The 25471-nt window shown below is 49.8% G+C and overlaps 2 protein-coding genes across 5 annotated transcripts; both read right to left on the reverse strand.

Annotated features, from left to right (window-relative positions):
• Nucleotides 1–119: 119 nt before the first annotated feature.
• On the reverse strand, nt 120–9606 carry cand1 (cullin-associated and neddylation-dissociated 1). The gene is made up of 26 exons (XM_088406891.1): nt 9321–9606; nt 7799–7874; nt 7649–7716; nt 7120–7274; nt 6924–7047; nt 6752–6839; nt 6519–6687; nt 6340–6445; nt 5777–5922; nt 5421–5572; nt 5216–5356; nt 4893–5034; nt 4605–4813; nt 4380–4539; nt 4210–4299; nt 3927–4080; nt 3431–3668; nt 2847–3035; nt 2642–2785; nt 2338–2473; nt 2091–2267; nt 1920–2015; nt 1682–1851; nt 1322–1486; nt 1139–1246; nt 120–1079 (listed from the first exon to the last, which is right to left on the reverse strand). Exons 1-26 carry the CDS (start codon nt 9386–9388, stop codon nt 855–857), a joined length of 3696 nt encoding a protein of 1231 aa, XP_088263017.1. The 5' UTR covers nt 9389–9606; the 3' UTR covers nt 120–854.
• A 572-nt stretch (nt 9607–10178) lies between these two features.
• usp6nl (USP6 N-terminal like) lies at nt 10179–25408 on the reverse strand. 4 transcript variants are annotated; one of them, XM_088406925.1, is made up of 16 exons: nt 24321–25408; nt 22635–22971; nt 22044–22141; nt 15777–15850; nt 15494–15573; nt 15360–15399; nt 15186–15266; nt 14972–15079; nt 14760–14869; nt 14448–14496; nt 14262–14382; nt 14095–14189; nt 13738–13803; nt 13561–13660; nt 13304–13456; nt 10179–12370 (listed from the first exon to the last, which is right to left on the reverse strand). In XM_088406925.1, the coding sequence occupies exons 3-16, from the start codon at nt 22045–22047 to the stop codon at nt 11097–11099; spliced, it is 2355 nt and encodes a 784-aa protein (XP_088263051.1). In that variant the 5' UTR covers nt 22048–22141; nt 22635–22971; nt 24321–25408; the 3' UTR covers nt 10179–11096. The 4 variants fall into 4 exon arrangements, with proteins under 4 accessions (XP_088263051.1, XP_088263050.1, XP_088263047.1 ...); XM_088406924.1 differs by lacking the exon at nt 22635–22971; XM_088406921.1 differs by lacking the exons at nt 22044–22141; nt 22635–22971; nt 24321–25408 and adding an exon at nt 19036–19509.
• Between the last annotated feature and the right edge of the window lie 63 nt (nt 25409–25471).

Below are 25471 nucleotides of genomic sequence, written 5' to 3' on the forward strand. Positions count from 1 at the left end.
TGAGTGGACATCATGTCAACCAAACATGTTTTTGGAATATACTCACGCAGTAAAGCCAAAATGCAAACCCTCAGGACTACGATGCAAACACACACACACATACGACACGCGTGAGGGTGTGAAGGCAGGCGAAAATGGACCTTTATTTCTTTCTTTTTCTAAGTTTTGGGCGATACACAAGAGCCAACCAGCTCGACCCAGACTGAACCAGTTGCAAATGTTACCATAGTGACCACGAGCATCTGTTGGGTCGGCCAGCATTTTCTTCCTCTCTACCTTCCTTCTTGGCGAGGTAGGGCAAGTTTATGTGCGAACCGGAGGAAGCGGAGAAGCCCATCCATCCGATTGGTCCGAAAAGGGGAACAAAGCGTCTCATGAGCATCAAGCTGGTCATCGCCGCCATTTCATAAAAACAAAAACCAACAAAAACACAACACTAGTAAACTCCCACGGCTCAGCAGGCCTCAAGCAAGTGCGACTTGTCCAGAACGTAACGCAGCGGCGGTCAATCAGTTCATGGTGCCAACGGGGCGGGGAGGAGGAGGGAAAAAAACAAAACAAACAAAAAAAAAGGCTACGATGAAAACCGGGAGGGACTTTCAAACTCGTCAATGAACGTGTTTCCTTTTTTGTCTGAGTGCTGCACGGCTTTGGCAAGCGCTGATTTCAGTGCAATGCATCATGGGAACGACCAATCGCTAGGAGGGTGTCTCACTAAGTGTGTGTGTGGTGTGTGTGTGTGTGTGTGTGTGTGTGCGTGTGCGTGCGCCGTCATGGAAACATGCCGCGGGGTTGTGGCTCCGGCAGCGGGGTGCCCTGTCGCATGGTGCGTCCGTGCGTGAGCGCGGGCCGGCCTAGCTGGTGTCCATGGACTCCATGTTGGCTGAGCTGGAGTCTCGCTGGATGGAGTCAAAGATGGCGGCCAGCTCCTGATTGGAAGAGATCTGCGACTGGAACTCGGACATGAGCGGCGACTTCTCGGCCTCGGGGATGGTCAGCAGCGCCACCACGGCTCGCATGGCCGAACGCTTCAGCTCGTCTTGCTTCTCGAACTCCTGCTTCACGGAATTGGCCTTCACCTGAAAGGCGCGGGCGTGTTACTGGAGGAGACGCCGGCGCGCGCCCTAGCGAGCGTCACCTTGGTGGTGCAGGTGGCCCTGAGAGGCTCGACCAGTCGGTCCAACCTCTGCAGCACGGCGCTGGGACAGAGCGAGGACAACCGGGCCAGCATGAGAAAGGTCAGCATCTGCGAGGGGGACGCGGGAAGGAGAGCGCGTCAGACGGCGGCGGGCCGACGACGACGGCGGCCGGAGGACGCCACCTTGATGTCGTAGTGGTCCTTGAGGCCGTCCTCCACGTGGTTGAGGAAAGTGAAGATGTCGATGCGGTCCAGGCAGCTGTCCAGCAGCGTGTACATGCACTCGAAGGCCGCCTTGCGCAGGTCCAGCCCGTCGTCCACCGTGTGCTTAAACGGGCCCATCTCCACCTATGAACATTCCGCTTTCAAAGTCAACAATGGTTTCAAACACCAGCTGTAAAAATGGGCACTATCAAATGCCTTGTGTGTATATACTGTATGATTTGACATATCTGCGATATGCAGGTGGAACTTTGGGAGCCGGCGGAAAAGAACACATATTCGTAGACGTGTCGCATGAATTGAGAGCCAAGTGTTCCCGACCTCTCGAATGAGTTCCTTGCGCACTTTGGTCTCATTGTAGAGCTGCGGCAGGACCGAGTCCAGAAGCTCTCGGATGAGGCTGGGCTTGTTGTGGGCCGCCGAGTTGAACGTGACCAAGGCCACGCGCCGCACGTTCAGGTCGGGGTCCTCCAGCGTCTTCAGGAAGTCACCTGACATGCGCGCGCACCATGAGGCGGCGGCGCGGGAGGGGCGCTTGGCGGCGGCGGCGGCGGCGCACCTATGCAGTTCTTCAGCAGCGGGTCGATGGGCTGCGGCTGGTCCGAGATGGTGAACTTGACGGCCGTCACCACCGAGCTTCGGGCGTACGAGGAGCCTGAAGTGGGCGAAAAGGGCCGCGTGACTGTCACCTTCAGGTACGCGGGCCGGCTCGCGCCAAAGTCGCACGGACCGGAGAGCAGGTATCCCTGGAGTCGCGGCAGCAGCGTTTCGGGGTTGATGAGCGTGAGTTTCCCCAAGCACTCGGCCACCACGTTGCGGGTTCCCTCCTCCTGGCACTCGCAGTGCTTGAGCAGCAGCGTCCACACCGACTCTACGTACGGCTTCAATCCCGACACCGACGCCGAACCTGAAGGCGCCGCGCCGTTAATACCGGTGCGTAGACGCGCGCGCGCCGGCGGGCGGGCGGGCACGCTCACTGATGATCTCCTTAAGAGAGTGCAGTAGCAAGTACTGGCGCTTGGACGAGGAGATCTCCTGCAGGACGAAGGGAAGATACTCCGGGAGATTCCCCACCGCGATGCTGCCCAACGCGTACGACGCTGCCGACTTGACCTGCGACACAAGCGCCACTTATATAAAAATACACACATATATATATATATACACACACACATATACATATACATACATATATACATATATATATATGCGGTCACGCATCTGGACTTTTCTCCTGTCATACGTGTCAAGTTTGGAAAGCGGCAAAGGAGAGGCCGTCACCTCCTCGCTGGAGGACGAAAAGGCATCCAGGATGACGGTCTTGAGCTCCGGTTGGCCACTCAGGTCCACGTGGTGGCCCACCTCGCCCAAGGAGAGCAGGGCCAGCAGTCGGATGGAGTCGGTGGAGCGGCTGTTCTTCACGTCCTGGCGGCCGGCGGCGGGGCGCGTGAGCGGCGCTCCGGGCGGACGCGCGACGGCCACCCACCTGAATGAACTGGCCCACCACGGCGGGACCCTCGGCCGGACACGCCCTGGTGAGCGCCGCCACGCATTTGGCGATGGAGCAGTAGGCCTGTTTGTGAGGCAGCGCCGCGCTCTGCGAGTAAACCGGACCCGTCAGCATCCGCAGCAGGTCCATGTAGCCCAGGCCCGCCGTGTCCGTCGACACCAGAGCCTGAACGCAAACGCGTGTGCGGACACGCCGGCGGGGAGAGGTACTTTTAGCCGTCAAGTGCTTTCCTACCTTGCACCCACTCAAAGTACTCTGTCGGCATTGGCGTCAAGTCGAGACTCTGGCGTGCTTCGCTTAAAGGCACGGGTGCATTTTCTATTTCAACGAAATCGACTTTTATCAAGCCTCCCGTACAAATGTTCAATTTGTCGGGCGGGGCTGACCGGATCCCATCGATACCGGTCTGGTTCATATTTTCTCACGCTGACTTCCGTTCTTCGTTTGACCAACTGATCAAATCTCTCCTAATAATCCATACCAAATAATGATCAAAGCTTGTACCGTTCCTGGCTGTGCTATCGGAAGAGAAAAAGTTGCATCGGGCTATCGCGACGCACCTGGTAGAAGTCCAACATGGCGGCGAGGGCGCCGCCCTGCAGCAGCGGGGACCTGACGAGCGCGATGAGCTGCGTGAGGATGTTACCGCCGCTCAGCTGGCCGAGCAGCGACGGGTGCGTCACGGCCAACGTGGACAGGAAGCTCAGCGCCATCTGTGACACGTGCATGTCGCTCTCCGAGATCAGTGGCGGGAGTTCGGCCAGCACCGCGTCCACCATCGCCGGCGTCACCGCCGAGCTGATGGCAAGAACCGCGACAACCAGGTTGAATACGAAAACTGCACCGATGAGATGGACGTGACTGCCGCCCGGCGCAAAAGGAAAATGAGTGCGGCAAGTCTTTATTTCCTTGTTGTCCAGTGAAAAAACCGGCCCGCCTAACATAAAGGCCATAGCGATTGGTAAGTCTTTATTTCCTTGTTGTCCAGTGAAAAAACCGGCCCGCCTAACATAAAGGCCATAGCGTTTGGTTGTGGTGGCGGCGGGGGGGGGTTACCTGTAGTTTCTGAGCAGGATGTCGAGTGCGGCGAGCGTGCAGAGCTTAAGCGCTCGTTGGTTCTTGCGCAGAAAGGAGGCTAGGATGGGGATGGCGTCAGGCAGGACGGGCCGCAGGTCGATTTTCAGAGGGGAACCGGCGATTAGCGTCAAAGCTTTATTTAAAAACAAAAATCGCACACACAAAGGAAACGTTAGAGCTCCCCCTCCTCTCAATAACTGGACAGGCCAGGCCTGTGTGTGTGCTCATTTGCATATGGCTCAATGTTGACGGAGGTGTCAACCTTTAACCGTGGTGAGGCGTGTGATCTCGTTTTTCAGCCGTTCCAAAAAGATCAAGAGCGTGCCGTGAAGTTCGGAAGGGAGGCGGTCACCTGGGCCACAGAAAAACAAATAGCACGTGGAATCGCGAGCGCGCGCTCATCGAGACGGGGCCCGGACAGGTGCGGGATACCGAGGTTGGCCACGATTTGTCCCATGCAGGAAATGGCGCGCTCTTTCACTTCCTGGTCTATGTCGGCGGCCTTGAGGCGCTTGACTGTACAGCTGAACAGGTCGTCGATGTAGGGGGAGGGGTCAAAGCTTTCTGACTGACCGTCCAGGGGTCTGATGACCTGTTGGGCAGAAGCCGTCCAGCGCGTGAGGCGCCTACGGCGGGGGCGGGGCGGCGCCGCCTCACCTTGACAAGCTGCTGCGTGACCAGGAGAGCCTCCGAGGTGATCTTATAGAAAGGGTCCCCCACGCACGCCACCACTGGGGGGACCAGGGCGGGGACATGCGTGTGGAAGGCGTGGGCGGGGTGTGTCAGCATGACGACGTGGAGGCACGCCAGCGCGTCGATCTTCAGGTTGGAGCTGCTCGACTTGTCGTTGAGGGAGAAGATGATCCCTGAAAAGACAGCGGCTCCGGTCATTTTCGGCCAGTTGACGAGTATGAGCACGCCAGGAGTATGAGTATGAGCCGCCACCTGGTATGAGCACGGGGATGTGCTGCGTCAGCGCTCCCGGCAGCACATTGACCAACTCCGTCAGCATGTTGAAGCAACACTGGCGCGTCTTGACACTCTTCTCCTTCAGCTGCTTGTGCAGAGCCTTGACGATCATGGCCACCTGGTGGCGCACCAAAGATCACATCGAGATTCAATTTGACGTGACTGTAAACGGCCCACCCTTCCCGATGTCATTTATTTCAGGCGACGACCGATCACCGCGTCCCACAATTAAAAAACGCCGCCCTTGACAAAAGCCCACGTTTCATTTGGATCCGGGCAACGGAAAACATTTTGGTCACCTGACTCTGCAGCATGGTGAGGGGCGTGTCGCCCTGCTCCATGGCGTCCGGGTCGGTCAGCCAGCTCTGAGCGGGCCGCGTTTGCTTGAGCAGCGACAGGTAGGCGTGGAACACGTCCGCTTTCACGTTCTCCTCCCTCTCCTGGAAGCCAGGCGGGGAGATGGGCCAGGGTGGCCCGCGACGTCCCCGTCCCACGAGGCCTTACCTTGAAGCGGCAGACGAGCGCGGGCGACACCGATCGGTAGAACTCGGGCAGCATCTCGTGCCGCGTGGAGACCACGGCGTCCAGGCACTTGGCCGCCGCCCGCCGAACCTTCCAGCTCATGTCGTCGTCGTCGCTGTACTCGTCGTCGCTACCTGGACGCAAAGTCTCCTTTAGCGGCGGGGCGCGCAAAACGCTTCACCGAAGGACCGGTGTCGCCGGGGCGGGGCCGAAATCTCACGTTTGGCGGGAAAAAATCCATACTTTTCGCCAGTTCCAACGTTTCGACCCATCAAAAATGTTGGAAGATGGCCTGCACTTTTCCGAGACGCAAAAAAAAATTTGGGCGGGAGGCGTACCTTGATAGTCTTCGTCGTTCTGCTCGGCGTCCATAGCGTTGTCGTCATCGTCCTCGTCATCAAAGTTGTAGTTGGGGTCGTAGGTCAGGTAGCGCAAACAGATGGAGATGACGGTGGGGACGTGGGCGTACACCTCTTTCGGGCACCTAAAATAAGTAGGCGCCCGCAAAAAAAAAAAAAAAAAAAAAAAAATCAGTATTGCGTAAAGAAAGGTTATATCTGAGTTCAAAATTTCCAACGCCTTTCAACAGATCAATTCCATGTTGTCATTTTGGCCAAGCCTGACGGCGCGTGAAAATTACAGCACATAGTAAATAGGGTCGTATTCGTCTTTTTTTTCTGCTCTATCACCAATTGTATGTAATAAGAATTTGATATCGTACATATCTTGCTGACGTACGCGTTCATACCGTTCTTTTCTGACCCCTGCGTATCAACGTAAGAAACCTGTTCTGCATATTGGGGTAGGTACGTCGGGCTAGTAGTTTTAACTTTTTAGGGACTCGTATTCTTCTTTGAAGAAAAAGCATCGGCGTGACAATGTGATTGGTTGCTGGCATGACCTCCTGACGAAGGATTCAAAGGCCTGGATGCAGTACTCTCTCAGCTCGTCGTCATCCACGTTGCAGAACTTGACCACCAGCGGAATGATCTTCTCCAGGTACTCTCCTGAGCGGACGCACCGACGCTCCAGTGAGCGTCACGTTGCGCAAAGGCGGCGCGCGCGGGTGCGGGCGCTGACCGATTCTGTGGCCGGCCTGCCTGCTGATGGCGGCGGTGCATTGGATGTAGGTCCTGGTGGTGGACATGTTGTCGTTGCGCCCGAGCTCGCCGAGCAAGTGCTCGATGAGGTCGATGAAGACCAGGTTGCCGCACGACATGACCAGGTGTCCCAGCGCCATGATCGTCCGCTGGAAGAGGAGCGTGCCGCTGTTAGAGCGGAGGCGGCCCCGCCCCGCCCGGCCGGCGTCTTACCTTTCTGACGGCCAGCCTGGGCGAGGTGAGCTGAGGCAACAGGCAGCTGAGGATTGAGGGATGGAAGTTGACCAGCAGACCTCCCTGTCTGGAAGACGCCGGCGCAACGACATGATTTAATTCTTGCTCAGACTGTTCAGCTTTTTTTTTTTTTCCTTACGTTCTCTATTACCTGCACAGCATGTCGGCCATGATGTCCAGGGCCTCCAGCTGCACCGACACATCTTCCTGTTTGGCGATGGCGCTGGTCAGCCGGCCCGTGATCTTTTTGCACACGCTGGCGGCCAGGGCCGAGCCTGCGCAAGCAGACGGGTGTCAGATGCGACGCAACGACGGTACGGCCGCGACGCCGGCAACGTCCGGCTCACCGCTGGACGCGGGCGGCAACTCTCCGATGACTGTCTTGAGGCCGATGGAGGAGATGTCTCGAAGCTGCTCCTTGTCGGACAGCATGTTGGTGCACAGCGTGTCCACTATGGTCTCCACCTGGTACTCCTTCACTTTGCTCACCAGCGGGCCCAGGCTGCCCCCCCACCACACACACAAGCGACATTTATTCCTTTGAAGACAATCTGACACTGGTGCTGAACTTGCATTCACTAGCAGACACAAGTGGAATGAGGACGTTGGCGTCCCACTGTGGCAAGGAGGCAATTAAAGGAATGATTCGGAGATGTCATCGGGTGAAAATGTAGAATTTGGAAATGTGCTAAGCCGATGAAGTGGGACCATTTTGAATTGGCCGAGGAAGTTGGAGGTTCTAATCAATTTTTGGGAGAAAAATACAAAGCTCAATTTCCTAAACGTGGAATGAAAACATTTACGAGCTTGGAGGAGTGAAAGTACTGAAGTGTGCCACCGACAAAAATCCATCACACAACTCTCTCTTCATTTTACCATTTGACGGCCAAGTTCTGAACTTCTCCATTCTTGTCCTCCAGCAGTTTGAGAATCATTCGCACCACCTGTCAAGAACGCCGCCAAGTCAACGCGGATGAGAAAAAGCACATTAGTGTCAAACTGCGCAGGACGGAATTTGGAGCTCACCTTCCTCTCGCTGTCGTCGTCCAGTTTGATGGAATCTTTCTGCAGCTCTGTCATCAAGTCGTTCGTGGCCATGAACCTGCACGCCCACATCCAACGCTTTACTACCAAGTTATTTAAATGCAGGCAAAACACCTTCCGCTTTTTTCACGTTCAACATTTCCATAAATGTGGCGCGATTTCATCGAAATACACCAATTGTTGTTTCGTGCTGCGGTGGAATTGGCTTGTTTTAGGACTGGATTTGTCCATCTGCCCCCGCAACAATTTCAATGTACTATCACGTAAGAAGACATCAGTCGTTCCTGAATGCATTCTGACATCACTAGCCCCCCGGAATGCAGTTGTCAATTCGTGGGTAGGCAACTCCGGTCCTAGAGAGCCGCTTTCCCGCATGGATTCGATGTCTTCCGACCACAACACATCTGGCAACACGTCACTGTACTATGCTACCAGGTGTAGCAAATTGTCTGCGCCGCTAAACTATGCTAACAATTCTGCCATCATACTAGCACCAATTTGCTCATCTGAGTGTCAACCAGCTACGAGTTCCCTTGACTTTGAGGCGGCCTTTGTGACATGCTCGCCAAAAAACAGGCCAGTTTGCTCACCAGCAGGGTTACAATCATTTTATTCACTTGTATTTCTTTCATTTCCAGATTATTTCGGTTCCAATTGGTTTTGACGTTTTTTAAAATTGTTAAATCATTAATTTTGGATTGTCTTTATAATGTAAGTTCCAGATTTTCCCTTTAAACACGCGACATTTGACAAATGTGAGGAAAAGGGTCACTATAAGTGTTGCATCATTAAAATAACTTTTTTAAGTTATGAACTTGCTAAAAGACGAATAACAATCCACAAATATCATGCATCGTAACAGATTATGTCTCAAAAACTGCAGAGTGAAGTGGGCTAACTAGTCGCAGCTAATTGTTAACTAGCATGTTGTTTGCATTGCGAGTCACGTTTGGTCCTTACTATTCATTTAGACAAATTGTATTCATAATGCTAACGTGCATTATGAAGATGATTGACAGACGTCAATTACTGCGTCCCCACAGCTTTGTGTTTATCTATGTGACGTCATCAGTTGTGTATGTGCGTGCACGCGCCCGTACGCTCACGCTGAAGTGCAACTAGGTACATGTTAGCGTGCTAGCATGACACAAGTTGCATTGAGTGGGGAGGGGGGATGATGCTAACTACTCACTAGCTGCAGCTAACGGCTAACCAGCACGGTTGCGTTTGTGCAATGAGTCGTTGGCGTCTGTGTGCATAGTCACAACACCGCGGTGCCATTATGGGCTCCAAAGTCACAAATGTGACATTGGGGTCGCAAAGTGTCATTTTCCAATGCTGCTTCTTCACCGACTATCTGACGACGATCAGACAGGTGGCATGCTAACTGCTAGCATGCCGAAAGGCCCGCTACACGGGGCTCGCCTTCCCCCTTTCGTCTTCATATTTAGCACGCTCCTTAGATCAAATGTGGCAACGCGCCGCGAGCGAACGGATATTTTACCTGAAATCCTTGTCGCTGGACGTCATTTTCTCCAGCAGGTTGGAGATGTGATACGAGGCGCTCGCCATGTCGTTAGCCTAGCTGCTAGCACGGTTCTCGCGCTTCAGTATTTTTGTGTTCCGGTTCCGACTTTTTTTTTTTTTTTTTACTCCGTTTCTTGTTGCGGCTGCTGTTGCCTCCGCTCTTGTCTGCCCCGTCTATGCTCGTTTCTTTCTTTTTTTAGAGCTACGGTAGCGGCGGCGGTGGACGGGTGGGCATGGGTGCGTTTTGAATGTTTCAATGGAGCTCCCGTCCTTGCTGCAGATGGGCGGGGTTAACGCTACTGGACGCTGACGGGGTCAAAGGGGACGCACGCATGAACAAACAGGCACTTGTTGGGCAGTGAACGATAATAGTAGCCGCAAGATGTAAGACTTCCTTCTCAACAATAATATCCATAGATATTTCTCATAGTGGCGCAAAACACAAAACATTTTAGTGGACCGGCACCTGCGGATTCTCATTGTCACGGTCTCGCCCCTTCTATATTCTTCCTCGTGTTTTGATGTTTAAAATGTTTTTGTTTCGCCCCGTATCCAAGAAGGTAGAATTGAAGTTGATTCTTTCAAGTACCACTACAGAGGGTCAACTTACAACCAGCGTTCTTGAATTGGCAATTATTATTTTTTAATCTGGTTCGGGGTTGTTTAGTCAGTTTCAAAACGCGAATTCATACATATAGCAAACGAAAGACCAAGACTAGCAACTACTGGATGATCACAATAAGTAAAGTTGTTTACACTAGTCAATTCTTCATTGACCACAAGAGGGCAGCCTTCAGCAAGTGATTTTTTTTTGACGGTGACAAACGTTCCAAAGTCCACTTCACTTGGTTTATTAAACACAAATATCCATATGCATGGGTGTAATTAGTCTCGGAACAACAGAAACTTTATAAATGTCAAAACAGTAAGACAGCAGAAAGACAACGCTGACATGCATTGCCAACACATTATGTGTTTCTAAACAGTAGTCGACTCATCAGTGTTGACAAAAAAACAGTACGGAATGAGTTAACGCAAATTTAAGACTGCAAATTGTCCCAGTCTCGGTAAGAGCATCTTGAATACTAACATGACCAGAAACGATCATTTAAAAAAAAAGCAAAACATGGAATCTAGGTTCCATTACAAATGTAGTGAAGCCATCAGGAAGCAAATATTATTCGCTCTCCCTATGTGTATTGTACAGTATTTGTATTTCTGAAGACGCTGCACTCGTAGTACAGTACTCACAGTATATTAAAAAAAAAAACAATAAAGCAAAACGATTGCACTTCAGTTAATCAGGGAAGGTACCCCTGAAACCAAGCCATTGTAATTCTAAACAAACAAGTCAATGCAATCCAGTGAGTCATTACTTATTTTGTCTTATTCTGCTTGCAAAAAAAAAAAAAAAAACCTTTCACAACCAAGCTCTAGTGTCAACTTTGACTAAATACAAATACTGTATCAAAAGGTGAGCCCACTTCTCAACTTGTGCTACTCAAGACTAAGAACAACTCTGGCCATATCGAAAAAAAAAAAAAAAAGTTTACACTCTTTCCTCTTTTTATGATAAACATCCGAAAATCAAATCTTACTTTTTCTCTGAGCTTGAAATTTTCTCAGTTGGGCCAGTGACGAGTAAAAGGGTACAGGCCGCTAGACCTCAGCGGGGGGTTTGTGTGTGTGTGTGCTCTGAATAGCACAACAAAGGCGAACGCAGGAGCAGCTTGCCGTTTGGCAGGAGGCGCGGTCAGAGTAACATGGACTCCTGCATGGCGAAGGCCTCCTGCGCGTGCCTGTAGTGGGCACCACCAAACAGCCGAGGAAGCTGTTGGTGCGCAACGACGGGCCTCCTCATCCCGCCGCTATCATCCGGGAAATCAAACACCTCCACGGGAGACATCTGGGCTCTCTGGAAGCTGGGCGAACGAGGCATCCCGCTCGGGGACTGTGGTAAAAATTCCTCCGGGGCCCGTCGAGACCCGGGGGCCGGCCCCTCCGACCTGTAGTTGAAAGGGGCGTTGACTTGTGTTGCAGACGTGAGCTTTTGCAGGTAGATGGGGGTGGCGCTGCCTTGGGGCTCCAGCTGCAAGGGCGGTGGTCTGGGACTACGACGGTTGGGCAACGGCGGCTCTCTGCGGTGGATGGCCAAGTAGTTCATGAGCTCACGCTCCTGAAAGATGCTGTTAGGCGCTGGCCCGGCAGCGGTGTAGGCGTGATCCCCGGCGGCTGCGTCGTAGTGTCTCAACTCTGGCTGAAAGATGGGGACCTCAGTAGGGACCCGCTGGTGGTTATGGTGCGCGGGGAAGCGGGTCTGGAGACCCATCGGAGGCGGGTGTGACCCGGACTGCGGCAAGAAAACATTCTCACCGTAGCCGGGAGCGCCGTACGTGGGTACCTCACTATGAGAAGTCCGCATCCTGGTCAGGGGTCTTTCCAGCTCCAGAATCTCAAACCCCGGCTCGGGCAGTCCCGGCACGTTGTCGTACTGGGAAGCATTGGAGCCGCGGTCGGCGCCGGAAACCGAGATCTTGGACTGCGGCCGGTCCTCGGCTCGCTGGCCACCGTCCCGGTCGGAAGGGGACGGGGCGGGGGCGGGGGCGGGCGCGGGCGCGGGGGAAGCTGCCGCCACTTGTTTCTGCCGGTTCTCCCGGGCCGCCATAGCTTTGGCTGCTTCCAGTTTGGTCTCGGAGGGTTTGAACCAACGAGGCCCCGCGTCTCGGTGAGCGCCGGACGTAAAGTTGGAGCCGTGGTTGACGGCGTGCCTCAGCGGCCTCGAGGGCGGCGCGGCCCCTCGTCGTGGCAAGCGCTGCCCATTGGAGTCCGCCTTGACGTGACCGTCCCGGGCGTCGGCGGCCTTGCGCCAGCGTCCGGACTTGTCCAGCGAGTCCCGGCGTAAATGACTCGGCGTGGGCGACTTTGGGGGCTCTGCCGGCTCGGCGTGGCTCTGGCCGTTGCCCACGTGGTTGGCCGCAAGCTCTGGAAGCTGCCCAAGAGGCTTCTTGGGGAACTCTTCATCTTGACCTGCCAAACAACAAAGAGAGCAACTGAAGTCAAAGTCCAAGATGGCGTTCAAAGAAGGCAAAGTCATTTGTGTGTGTGTGTGTGGGGGGGAGGGTGCAGAGTCACATCACAACGGGAACATGGAGTCATGCAATTCCACTGCCAACGAAGGACAGTTACATTCAGGATGGCACTGCGCGTCAATGACACAAAACTCAAAGACACTTGAAAAGGAATTCTTGGGAATGCTGCCCGGGGGGCTTTGGCATGGCACGAAAGGGGATCGCCAGCCTGATCACGAGGCGGCGGCCGCAGGAAGGCGTATTGCCAAAGACGAGCACACGTTGTTCCAGTCAAATTGTCGTCAAGGCCTGAATTTTCAAAAACAATCCCAGAGGGCAAAGATCCCTGGGAATGGGACTAAAACGCCTGCTTTGAACCGAGAAGGTGGACTCGCAAAGTCTTTTGGGGCATGGATCCTTGAGGCTTTTACGCACTACTTCAAAGACCAGCGTGAAAACGGAGGAAGCGGCGTCGGCCAATGGAAGGTCTCCACACAAAAGCAAGGCGTCAACGTAAAGGACGGTAAGACCCGAGCGCTGGACAGACAAGCGACAGGCAGGACGCACGAATGGACATGGAGAGAGAGAGAGACCAGTCAGGAAATCCCACCGGTTGGTGTTGTAGGAGCGAATGTGGCCCCCGCGCATCGCCACCTTTTTGTAGTGCTTGACTAACAATTGTTCGGAAGAAGAGGCAAAAGAGAGGAAGGTTAAGCAGAAGACAAAATACAAGTGCGCCAGTGAACCCCCGCCAGATCGCACTTCATCTGTCGCGGAAGCACACGCTTTCAAGGCCCCCCCCGACCCCCGTCTTTTTTGTTTTGTTTTTTTTGCGATCAATGGGGGTTCACCATGCTCAGAACGTCCAGACCGCGGCGGCAAAAAGCAGTACCTGGCGCGGGCATCTCCAGCTTGGCCCTTCGTAGCTCCGCCATGGAGGCTTGTAGCTGCTCGACCACAAAGTCGTCCTCGAAAAAGAAATTTTTGGACAACGTCACCTGCAGGAAGTCCACCAGCTCCTCCATGGACAACTTCATCAGGTGCCCTGAGACACATTTGCCCACAGAAATTTAAAAAAAAAAAAAAAAAAAAAAAAAAATCAACACATCTTTCATGACGTGTATGCCAGCGACAACAGAGTGGACTTACTCTTGTGCAGTTTGAGGACAGTGTAAGACATGGCGGGAAGAATTCGCTCGCCCTCCAGGATGTAGATATCCCAGATTCTGAGAGTGAGCGTGAAGGGAGTCTGTGACCACAAAACAAATGACGGACTGACACTTGGTCAGAGAGGCAGGTCATTGTGCTGTTTTATGCAGCACTCACTCTGTCCAGGAAGCACTGGAAGAACCACTTCATGGTGTACAGGCTGGTCAGAACCTCTTGGCTGTCCTAAAGGAGGCAAAGCAAAGTGTACCTTACTCAAATTGACTTCTAGGGGAGAATTATAAAAAGAATTTCAAGGAGTGGTGATCCCTGAAAACGTGCCAAAAAGCAAAATGGCTCTCCAAAGACAAAATGGCGGACTTTCCGTGCCTTTCTGAACAAGCCTCCAAAAGCAAAGTCCAAGAGGCTCGGAAGGCTGAATTTTCAAAGGCCATCTGGATCCCAGGAACTGAGCTTACATTGTGTGTGTGTGTGTGTGTGTGTGTGTGTGTGTGTGTGTGTGTGTGTCCCTCTCACCAGGTGATGCTTGAGCTTGGGCATCATCTTCTTCAGGATGCGGTCATGGTGTTCCTGGAAGCGCAGCAGCTTGGGGAAGCCCGGGACGAAAAAGCCTAGGGAAAAGACGCGGCGGCAAGATTAGAAGCCTCTGGGGGCGGGCACCAGAGATGTTCGCGGCTCCCCACCGTGCATGGCGTGCTTGTGCCCCGACAGCAGCCTGACCAAAGCCCAGAAGGCGTCTTCTTCATTCATGTAGATGAGCAGCAGCGCTGTGATCTGACTCATACCCTGGCAGTAGCCAACCTCCTGCCGACAGGCGCGCGGCAGGTGAGGAATGGCGCTGCCTAAGGAGGTTTTGCGCCAAGACTCACCATGTTGTAGATGGAGTAGGCTGTCAGAACGTGGAAGAGGGCCTGCTGCCTGCAAAGTAAAAACCCATCCACATCATGGACTAACATTCCACCGGTTGGGGGCGCGTGTGACTCTTGATGCGAGTGCTTTTGCTAGGGCTCTTGAAACTACATTATTCAAATTTGGTCCCAATTTACAAAAATATATAATAGAAGGACATCTGGAAATGGCCACCTTCAAATGGACACATCACACAAATGGCAACTGGCTTTGCTGGGCAGAAATGGGCACGATAGAGCAGGTCATCAAAATGCATTTGGTGAAGAACGCACTTGACGTCGTAGCGATGCATGAACATGATGTGATCCCTGTAGGTCCGGTTGATATCCAGGTCGATTTGGCGGATGTCTGGAGACAAGCCCTTGGCCCTGGCCTTCAGCGTCTGGACACGACGGTGAGCAAAAGCAACACTTACGTCACAATGCGCACACAAAAACGACAAGAAAAAGCAACAAAGACACACAGTTGATAGCGGGCTTGGCACCTCATAGAAGTCCTTCTTTTCTTCCTTGATTTTGGGAATGTCCAGCAGCAGGGACCAGACTTCTCCCCGCAGTTGCAGCGGGATTCCTTTGTAGATCCTCCGCACAAGCTGGGGGGCATTTTAAAAAAAAACAAAACAAAAAAAAACATTTGCCTGGCTTTTGGAGGGCTGCTGTATCTTTAGCGTTATCCTCCAAACAATCAGAAGAAACCACCTTTTCACTGTGCCTGTATTTGTCCCAACTCTTCAGCATCTTAAGCCACTTGGCGGTCCTCTCTAACTCGGTGTGCTTGTGCTGCACACAACATTCACAACCCCACATTCATCCACTCAGATACGGAAGGGTAACTTTTGGAAAACGTGCTTTAAATCACACCAGGGTGACTACCTTTTCTTCCACAGAGTCAAACGATGGAAGCTCGTTCTCACTAAACAACAAGAAGGAAGAAAGACCGTGAACCATTTGGAAACATCTCTCTAGTGATTCACACAGTACGCATGGATAAATGTGTGTGTCCTTACTGCACAAAGCCAAAGCGGTCGATGAACTTGTAGAGGTGGAAGTTGGTGTCCTCCCAGGGCTCCACGGTGGCCTCTTTTCCCTGGGACATAAAAAAAACAGGGAGGAGCACATTTTCATGGTGGCACCTTGACCAGGAGAGTCACTGAAGTGGGAAATGAAATAGAGTGTCCGCATGACAGTCTGGCAACCTGCAATCACATTCTGATTGATCACACCGTTGCCAGATGAGGCGTCAATGTCCTGGATGTGTGTGCGCGCGTATCTCCATGAAAGGTTGCCCACCTTTTCATATTTGGCCACAATCTCCGCTCGTTCCTGCTGCAGTTTCACGGTGGCATCCTGATCACTGTCAGACGCTAAAACACAAACACACACAACAGGAGAATTATGCACAAAAGATGCCAAAGTTGAGGCAAGAAAAAGTGTGGCGTACTTTGGGTAAAGGTTCAAGTCTGCGGAAGCCTGTTTGGAAGTTTCCAAGGTAAAAGTGCAACCTTGGCAAACATTTCCTTACCTAATCCTCTTGTCATTGACGAGACATATAGCCCGTTAGAATGGAATTTTGACATCTTTAGTTGCCAATGGCAGCGAATGAGTTAATGCAATGCTTTTTTTTTTTGGCGCTAAAAAACACAAGTCAGCTTGGCAAACTCGGCCACGTTTCCATGGTGACTATCATAAGGATTCTCCTTGACCTTTACGGACACTTGATTTCTGTGAGCACTCGGCCCACTTCGGTCCTGATCTGAAAATTGGATGACAAAAAAATAAATAAATTTAAAACCAGTAAGCTGTAAGAAAAAAAACAAACCTTGATGGAATAAATCTCTTCTTAATTACCCTGTGTGAACAAGAATGGACTCGGACGTTGGCTTAGTCCGCTTGCTTCTTTTATTGACAATAATGCTGTAACAACCTTGGTTAACAAGAGCTGCTGTAAGCATCTCTTCCATCTCCTATCACCCAACTGACTCCGTCCGAATGAATCCGACATCCTCATTTCAGATGTCAAAAAGGGTTTACGGCTCCCAGTGTTCTTTTCCGTGGAAACCGGCTCAAACAAAAAGGGGGGGGAAATACATATAACACACCCTTTACAATAGTAAACTTAGGAAAAAAAGTCTTTGAAAATACTGCCTGAAATCGAGTCGTCCTCATTGCCATGACAACCAACTGAGGAGCATCATAATAACAAGCTTTTGTGCGTCGCCGAGCGCTCGCGTGTCCTCCAGCTGCACTTGATAACAACAATCAGTTACCGAAAAAGAAAAGAAGAAAAAAAACAAGCGCGATGAGTGCGGGCGAGAGCTGAGGTGTCATTTCCTGCCTTTTGTTCTCTACCGCCTCAGCTGTTGCGTTTGGGCGAGAAGAGGGCAAAAGCCAAAACACGCTTTCAACAACAGAACTCTCTTGTTATCAAAAAGCGAAAAAATAAACCCAAAAATGTGTCCTTTTTTCATCCCAATCTCCACATTTGACAGATTTAAACTGTTCCAACTTTCAACAGTTCGGCTCATACTTCCAAAAGTGTTTCAAGAGCCCAAAAGTGACCATTTTGATATATTCACCTCTAACATGCCAATGATGATGATGACAGTACACCCGTTGTTTATCGTAAACAATCATTTGTCTGTTGCTACACACATTGACACAAGGACATTGCAATTAGCATGCAAACGCAGCACGTCATTCTTGCTCGAAAAGCTAAAAGTGTGTCATTATCCGCATGCTAAAGTGAGATGTCACACTGAAGACAGGTCTGACAGGTTCCACTGTCACAAACGACAATTTCTTTGTAGTCAAAAATAGTGCGGTTAGCCGAGCTAACCGCTAGCAACAACAACAAGGACAAGTTATGCATTACTACAGTATAGCTCATGCATTTATTTCATGTTTTAACTCAAATTTTACCTCCCCATATTATAATTAGGTTTTAACATAATTGATTGTCTTGTAAATATAATAAAAACTGTTTAGTCTTTACGTTCTTTAATTAAATTTGTCTCACTGTTGAAAATCTTTTTCACATACACTCAGTTTAAACAATATCTTAGAAAGTATGCAAATCATTTATTGATGCCACTGTAAAAAAAGAATTATTTCATTGGGAAAGACTATTACAGTACAAACATTTTAGACATTCCCCACCCACTCATAAATTACCCTATCAAATGTATGAGAAAACATCAGAAGAACCATGTTTTAAATAACAACAACTACTATGAGAATGAACACAATAAAACTAATATTTCACACGCATGCTTAAACGTGTTCAAATGCGAATATTTTTTTTGTACCTGCTCTACAAACGATCTTTCCTCTCTGCCTGTTGGCCCTTGAGCTCCGAAACATGTCCACGCCTGACCTTTGACTCGCTCGTCCAAACTCCAAACATGTCCTCTTTTGAGCTTTCCGGCAGCCTTCCCGTCCCGAGCGACCAACGGCAGCGCGGCGAGGAAGGGGAATCCGAGCGGGAACGCCGACCAGCGCCGCCGTTCACAATGCCGGCGCTTGTTTGGTGTCCGTCGTCATTCCCACTCGCGACATTCCCCCGCCCGAACCTCGCTGACATCAACAACTCAGTGGGAGCCGGCCAAGCAAGGCCACAAACGATGACGGCCCTTCACAAACACACGGCATGATGGAGGGCGCCCGTTACGACAAGGCGTGCATAGCGTGGGGTTTGCGGAACTCCGGGGACAAGGCCAAACGCCGTGGTCCTAACTCGCCAGGCTGCAAGAACCTTAATGCTAACAAAACAGACAGAAGGAACACCGAAGCTAACAAAGCATGCTGAATGGAGGCTTGAGAATGGCTTGCAACATTTTTCAATCGAAGAATGACGCAACACCTGCAACTTTCACCAACGGACCACACACCACCGTGAAGTCACGAGTCACACACCTCTGTGACGTCACTGCCCGGGAAATACAATGATAGGCCAGCGCGAAAGGACAGAATCAGATGCAAAATGTCATGTATTCGGAGGATGAAGCATCTGACTTTCAAGAGGGTCCATTATCACAAAACAGATACATTCGATTTAGTGAACTGCTCTCATTACTTTGTAACGACAGTTTCGCATTGGAAATGTTTTCCAGAGGTCTCAAGAGAAACTAGGCCGTGGCGACATACAGTTCTGTATCCGTTTATTAAGATTCATTTGATTTTTTTTCTTAGAATGATTTTAAAACCAATAAAATTGTTATTTTCCTTCCTTGCAAGGCAGATATTTTGTGCTTTGATTCTAAGAGGGGGTATGCCAGCTGAAATCAAAGTAAAACGTGTCTTGATTTTATCTTTCGGTGATATCGCGCAGCTCTGAAAGTCAATCTTCTCTCGGCGGTTTTCTCATTGTGTCAGAAACCCGGTGAAGTCTCCTTGGAAATGCCGAGGATTTGATCATTTTCAAGTTGGACAGCAAATCTCGAAACGCTTGTCTATTGACTTTTGGCGGACGGTTGAAAAGCGTACGTCCCGCGATGAGCACGTGTGACTTCATAAAACTTTAGAAGTTATGTGCGCGCGCGCGCACACGCACCTCCAAAGGCGGCCGTCTTGCGCCTGGATGGCGACACCAGCTCCTTGACCCTTTGCAGCACCTGCATGCTGGCTCAGAGCGGCGCGGCGTAGAGGGGACCCCAGGGGTGCCGGCCTCCCGTCCCCGCCTCGTCCTTTATCATGCTCGCTCCCGCAGGCACGTCTGCTTGTCTTCTTGCTGCCGGTCACATGTTCCTTGCACGTCCTCGTCACGAAGAAAAGAGAAGCGGGACGGCGGCGGAGAGCTGAAAGGTGGCAGCCTCGTCCCTCTTCCGGCTGTCCCTACACCGCACGTCCTTGAAATTGCAATTGTGTGCCTTCCTTGCATTGCCCTCCTCGCTCTTTCTCTCTCTCTCCCTCTCTCACTTCCCCACATCGTTCCTCCTCCTCCCGCCGATCAGCGGAAGAAGAGAAGAGCCGGTGGCAGGCGGGAAGCAGGCCCTGGCACTTTTCAAACAAGTTCATTAGGACGCTCGAGGGACGCTTGATTGGGGATGACGGCAACAACAAAAGCGTTTTTGGCCTTTCTAGGAATTTCAGCAACTTCAAACATTCGGTTATTTTCTTCAAAATGAAAATGAGGGACAGGATTAATTTAGAGCGTTATTTTCATTTTCAAATGGTATAGGTATTGCTTTTTGTAACGTTTTTTTTCATTCAGTTTTTCTTTTTTACATCGTTTTATATTTGAAGTATTTTAAGCCTATTTTTTTTTTAAAGAGTTGGGACACTTAAAAAAAATTATATATATATATATATATATATATATATATATATATATAGGAGCTAGTTTAACAAATATTAAAATATTACAAAATATTGTGGGTGTTCTTTTTAGTTTCCTGAAGTGTCAGGGTGTTATTTCTTCAAAACACGATTTCAAAGAATTCATTTTTGGGTTTGCCCTTCAAACAGGCTTGCAGTACAAACTCAATTTCCCAGCATCCTCAGTGGCACGCATCTTCAAGAACAGACAAGTAAGTGTGTCAATTCAATCAGATGAACGTTGTGGCGCAGCGTGGGTGTCGGCATGTGCTGGCGCCATGAGACGGAAGGTTGCCATGCCTCCCGCTCGCTGCAGCGGACATTTTATGCAAATAAGTCATCGGCTCAGCTATCTGGGCTGTGGTGGAATTCACTACAAAGTGACTCGGGCCTTGAGTTGCGCAGACATTGCAACAGTGGAAATAAAAGCAAAGAGATCCCATGATGCATTATACCAAAACAGACCAATTTTTAGGTACAATACTGTTTGGGCATAACGGTAAGAGCAATCAACAATTTTGTGCCTATTTATATGATTTTTATTCTGGTTTCAACAAAATCGTTTGTGATTTGGCGCCTAACTCCATGCTAAACAGGAGATGTGCTTTTGGCGGGTGGAATATGTACTTAATTATACATGCGAGAGTGCTCAGGTATATCAACAACATTGCTCTGTGTGCGTGCGTATAACACGGTCATTGAAGCCCTCATGCCCGCAGGCTTCATTTCCTCTCACTAGCGTGTTTATCTCCAAATGCAATCATATTCCAGCAAAGCTTCCTTCCCATCCCAGCCACACAATCACACGCGCACACAAAAGTGTTCACATCAGCATTTTTCATCAAGACAAGACAGAAAACGGTGAAACGGAAGCAGGGTGGCAGAACGACATTCCCACATGTTCGTGCTTAAAAAACTAACACGCGTGCACACACATGCAGACGCACCGCGAGGGGGCAAAAAGCAGACGGAAAGTGGGGAAAAAAAAAAAATCAGAGTACAAAGTTTCTCGTCACACAGTCGGATGGGAGCGCGGTGCTGCACGGGCGGGCCTCATTTCCTCTCAGCCGGAAATTGGGACGTGCATAACAAGGGAGATCGTTCCTCTATTCGGCCACTGCAAGCAAGGTGACGCTGGAGACGACAAAGCCTTCTTTCCATCCCTTTGCTGTGACCGCTGACAAATATTCGTAGAAAGGATTACTTTCCTGATTGCTCCATGAAATCATTGGATTACGCAACAAAATGCATGCTCCACATGTTTATGTCTCCAACAGCGAGTGTTGTGACTTTAAAAGGGAGGGGCCGCCCAGGTTGGTGACACGGTGGGACACGGTGGGCTGCTTGTTAATTGCCAGTCTGGCATGATGAGACCAAAAAGGTCAAATACCCATTGAATTCAATCAAAAAAGTGTGTGTATGTACTTTCTTTAACTGTAGCCATGTTGCGTTAGTTCTGTTAGCAAATTAGCAACTTCCTTCCGGTGTGGAATATTAAAGTATTTCCTGACATTTTCATCTGTTTGGTGTGTGACTATAATGACATCTTGATCTGTGACATCAGGGGACCTTTAAGGTTAACGCTCCCCCGCCCCACAGTCGCTTTGATGTGCAGCGGCGGGGGGGACTAATTATCCCAACCAACTCCGGCTATCAACATTGGCAAGCTCAAACTGAGACATCTTCAAAAGGGAGAGTTACATATTTCAGAGGCAGTAAAGATCAAATAAAACACAAAAGGCTATCTCAAGTTTATGCGAAGACACAAATAACTCTTTTTTTCAATCTCATTTTTAACCAAAGCAGAGCACGCTAAATGACCTCACAAATGAGAAAAGCTTCAATGCGTCTGTCGCTTATCTTGCACAAGTTGAGGCTCAAACTCCAAAACATTCACGTCATCTCGCAAATCATGGCTACCGCCGATCCGCCTAAATAAAATTCCCAATTTGAAAAGACATTTGACATGCTGACTTGCTTCTTCCACATTTCTTGACGGACTCAAAGCACTGTTTTGAATTGTAAATCTTGGAACTCACGCTCACCTTCCAAAATTTGCCAAGTGAAGAGAGAAATGACATTTTGTAAAGTGACTATTTACCATAAGCCGTCAGTCATTGAGGCAACTTTCTGGCAGACGCGCCCTCCGAGATAGGCTACGCTCCATGGAGGCAAGCCACTCATTTCTTTTCAGATTTTTTGTTTCTTTTTCTTTCGAATGAAATCAAGGAATATTGAACTCACTCATGGTGGGAGCCCGGGGCCGGGCCAAGCCAGACCGGACGAAGCTCGGGACGGGTGCGCTTGTTCTCCACGTTCTCCTTCCTCGAGGCACTCATGACCTGCACACATAAACCAAATGACTGCTGATCCATTTTGAAGACAACAAGACTGGTCTCGTCTTTGAAGTCCCTGCGAAAATAAACGTCTTTAAAAGCTCACATGCAGCAAAGCCACATTTGAATTAACGCTACAAACAACAAGTTGGACCTTCATTTGAAAGGTATTTCACACTCTTTGCTTTTCCGTCTTGCTCTGTGTGACATGCGAGCACTTAAGGCTTCCAACAATGCACTCTAAACCAGTGGACATTCAGTATAGAATAGATGATGCATTTCAGGGTGCCACTGGGATGAATTAAGCCATAAAGCATCTTTCTCAGAAACGACTACAAGATGAAATGGCCACCTTGTCCAAAAACTGATGAAACGGTAACCAGATTCAAAATAAATAAATGTTTCAATGAGCCTTTAATGAAACTCCATTTAGGAATGCACTTATTTTAAAGTTGCCTGTGCATCATGTTGAGGAAATGATGTAAAAATCCATTCTTACTTTTCACATCTTTTTTTTTTTTGAATGAGAACGAAATCATTGAAATTGCTCATTTTTCCCGGGACTTTTGTTCAGTCGTTGGGCAAAGAGGATCCCCGAAAACGACGGACACAACACTTCCAGTAAAAGCTGACGGGGCAAATAGTCCCAGCCTGACGCATCCTGCTGCTGTCATCACACACTGGGAGGCGTGCGGAGAGCTGAAGATGACAAGGACCTGGTGGCCAGATGACGTTTGTCACAGCTTGTGCTGGTTTACTAGGTCACACTGCTCCAAACGCAAGCACACAATGTTTTCCAAGTCCAAAGCCTCCAACTGCAACTAAGCCGCATTATCCTGAAGCGGGACAGGAGGGATGGAAACGCAACACAAGAAAATTAACATCACTTCCTGTCACCGTTATCAAAATAAACCTAAGGACGACTGCAAAGATGACTGTTATTAGGGAGAAAAAAACATTAGTATGCAGCATTTGTGTAGCGCACAAGAAGTATACAACAAGTATACTCAATGAGCAATGTTGTCAATTATTAGCAGTATAGCGTTCACTTTGGCGCAAATGACTGCGATTTCCAACGTAATGAAAAAAAATACTGTTTTTCCCCCCTCGGAGTATGGAAAAGTATTCGCCTGAGCTTCAACCACAAGCTTGGCTATCATGACAGCAACATCTTTTTTCATCTACACGCAGAACATGCAATGGGAAAAACACTACTCTGCTGATAATTGAAGCGGGTTTTCCTTTCATTTGTTCGATTTTTATTGTTATTACCATTATTATTAGATTAGGTACGTGAATAGATGTTCGTCCCTGTGGGCCCTGCAATTGGCAGGCAACCAGTTCAGGGTGTCCATCGCCTACCGCCCGAAGACGGCTGGGATAGGCACCAGCAAGCAAGAAAATGGATGGATGGATGGATGGAATGAAGTGCATGATGAAGGTAAGGATTGGGTTCTGTTGACGCTAGTAAAGCATCATTGAGCAGCCACGTCAGAGATTGACTTCTCGTCTCGACCAATCGGCAGCCACGGCGAATTTGCGGGCGCCCAGAAGAAGCCGTGAACGGGTTCGAGGCGTAACCGATTCCGGCAGAGGGATGTTGATGAGGCGTTATGGCGACGTCAGAGACAAATCACAACTGGAATTGAACTGGTTTGTGTTTCAAGTTCAAACACATACCTATCAAACACATACCTATCATTTTGACAGGTTTTACATCATACCTACAATGCTAAGCACATGTTATGACATTTCACAAAAAGCGCAAGAAAAGCCATGCAATGGATTACGTTTACGCGCTTTTATTTTGAAGGAAGGCACCGGAAAACGACTCGCACTCGTTAGCTAGGTCCACATTGGTGTGTTTGGCTAATGGGTTTGGCTAGGTAGGCCTCTGTAAATGGAAATAAATACAAAGTTTACAAAGACAAAACTGACCGGGAGCTCTTTATTAAAACTGTAAATACACCAAAGAACAAAAAAGACCGTCACTAAGGTCTAAGAAAGGTATGTTTGAGTTGACTTCGCCGAGCTAGAACTGAGCTCTGCCGTCAGGTCAATTCAGCCTGCGGCGCCGCTGCCTTGTGCCCCCCCCGCCACTCCCCCCACCAGCACCACCCCCGACAGATGTCTAAACCCGGACAACTTGGAAATCCTCATCCCCCGTCATAGCACCCAGCCTCACCTTAGGTTCAATTTGACTCGAGGCCGTCGCTGCTGTCGTCGAAAACGCCGGCGAGGATCCCTCCCTGACCGGCCATGAACTAGGAAGTGTGTGCTACTTCTCAAACTCTGCCGCGGAGGACGACGTCAGGCAGCCAGGTAGCGATGCGCCATCCGCGTGCACGACTACCCCTCCGCGAGGAACTTCCGGGTACACCTCGACGCTCTGGACAAGTGGACACCGTCACAATCATAATAACAACTATAGTCACCATTCGAAGGGGCGTAATTGTTTCAGTGTGTGCAAATGGGTAAAAACGTTTGCAAAACCATACATAAATTTTACCCCAAAATGAGACGCATCCTCCCCAATTATTCAAAAAACGCTTATAAACATGAATTATTGTTTCCCACGGAAAGCGTGTGAGAAATTAGAGAAACAAAGCTCCCGGTTAAATCACAGACTTATTCAAAGTTGCAGTTCGGCGGAATGGTACTTGCATGTGTGCAAATTTTACACGTGGATTTTTTTCTCACTTTCACAACCAAACCGACGGTTGTCATAGAAATAAAAAGCGGTAGCCACCCAACTGCGGTCGAGCGCCGTCGAGGCTTCAGGCGCCTGTATCAAACTTTGTGGCCGCTAGATGGAAGCAGAGCACCAAGCAGATATTTTGTTTTCATTCAAATGTTAAGACACATTTTCTTCCGGAATCATCTACTTTTTGAGTATGAATCTTAAAATGCAATTTTAATATTAAACAGTTAATGATTGTTAAACGGGATTGGGTTCCCCCAGTTCATTCCTGTCAATTAGACTATTTCAGATAAAGCATCAATAACTTGTGCGCTCTCTCTCACGCACAGTCACACAATGTTCCATGGACACGCACATACACAATAAAATATGCACGCTGGCGCACACACACCACGCAAACATAATACTAATGGCTCGTTAGGGTCATTTTGTTACTGCGAATCAGTAAATGGTGGAGTGATCATCGCTTTCTCGTCGTTCCTTCAAAGAGCGAGTGTGTGTGTGTGTGTGTGTGAGAGAGAGAGATAGAGATAGAGAGAGAAACCGAGAGAGATGGGAGTAAAGAGATACAGCAAAGAAAGCAAAATCTACAGCTAAACGAGTACTTCTTGGGATTATCCAGAAAGGGGGGGGGG

The sequence above is a fragment of the Hippichthys cyanospilos genome, chromosome 22, assembly GCF_059441005.1.
Source record: "Hippichthys cyanospilos isolate Australia breed blue-spotted pipefish chromosome 22, RoL_Hcya_1.0, whole genome shotgun sequence".
Taxonomy (NCBI): domain Eukaryota; kingdom Metazoa; phylum Chordata; class Actinopteri; order Syngnathiformes; family Syngnathidae; genus Hippichthys; species Hippichthys cyanospilos.

What these genes read in the sequence shown, in the direction of transcription:
- cand1 (XM_088406891.1), bottom strand. Translation starts at nt 9,388, where the DNA reads ATGGCGAGCGCCTCGTATCACATCTCCAACCTGCTGGAGAAAATGACG. An exon ending in GAACGACGAAGACTATCAAG is followed by an intron (nt 5,573 to 5,776) that starts GTACGCCTCCCG and finishes CTTTGCGTCCAG; the next exon opens with GTAGCGACGACGAGTACAGC. An exon ending in TTTCGTCCTCCAGCGAGGAG is followed by an intron (nt 2,474 to 2,641) that starts GTGACGGCCTCT and finishes CTTGTGTCGCAG; the next exon opens with GTCAAGTCGGCAGCGTCGTA.
- usp6nl (XM_088406921.1), bottom strand. Translation starts at nt 19,102, where the DNA reads ATGCAGGTGCTGCAAAGGGTCAAGGAGCTGGTGTCGCCATCCAGGCGC. An exon ending in ATGCATCGCTACGACGTCAA is followed by an intron (nt 14,497 to 14,759) that starts GTGCGTTCTTCA and finishes TTTACTTTGCAG; the next exon opens with GCAGCAGGCCCTCTTCCACG. An exon ending in GCACAAGCACGCCATGCACG is followed by an intron (nt 14,190 to 14,261) that starts GTGGGGAGCCGC and finishes TCTTTTCCCTAG; the next exon opens with GCTTTTTCGTCCCGGGCTTC.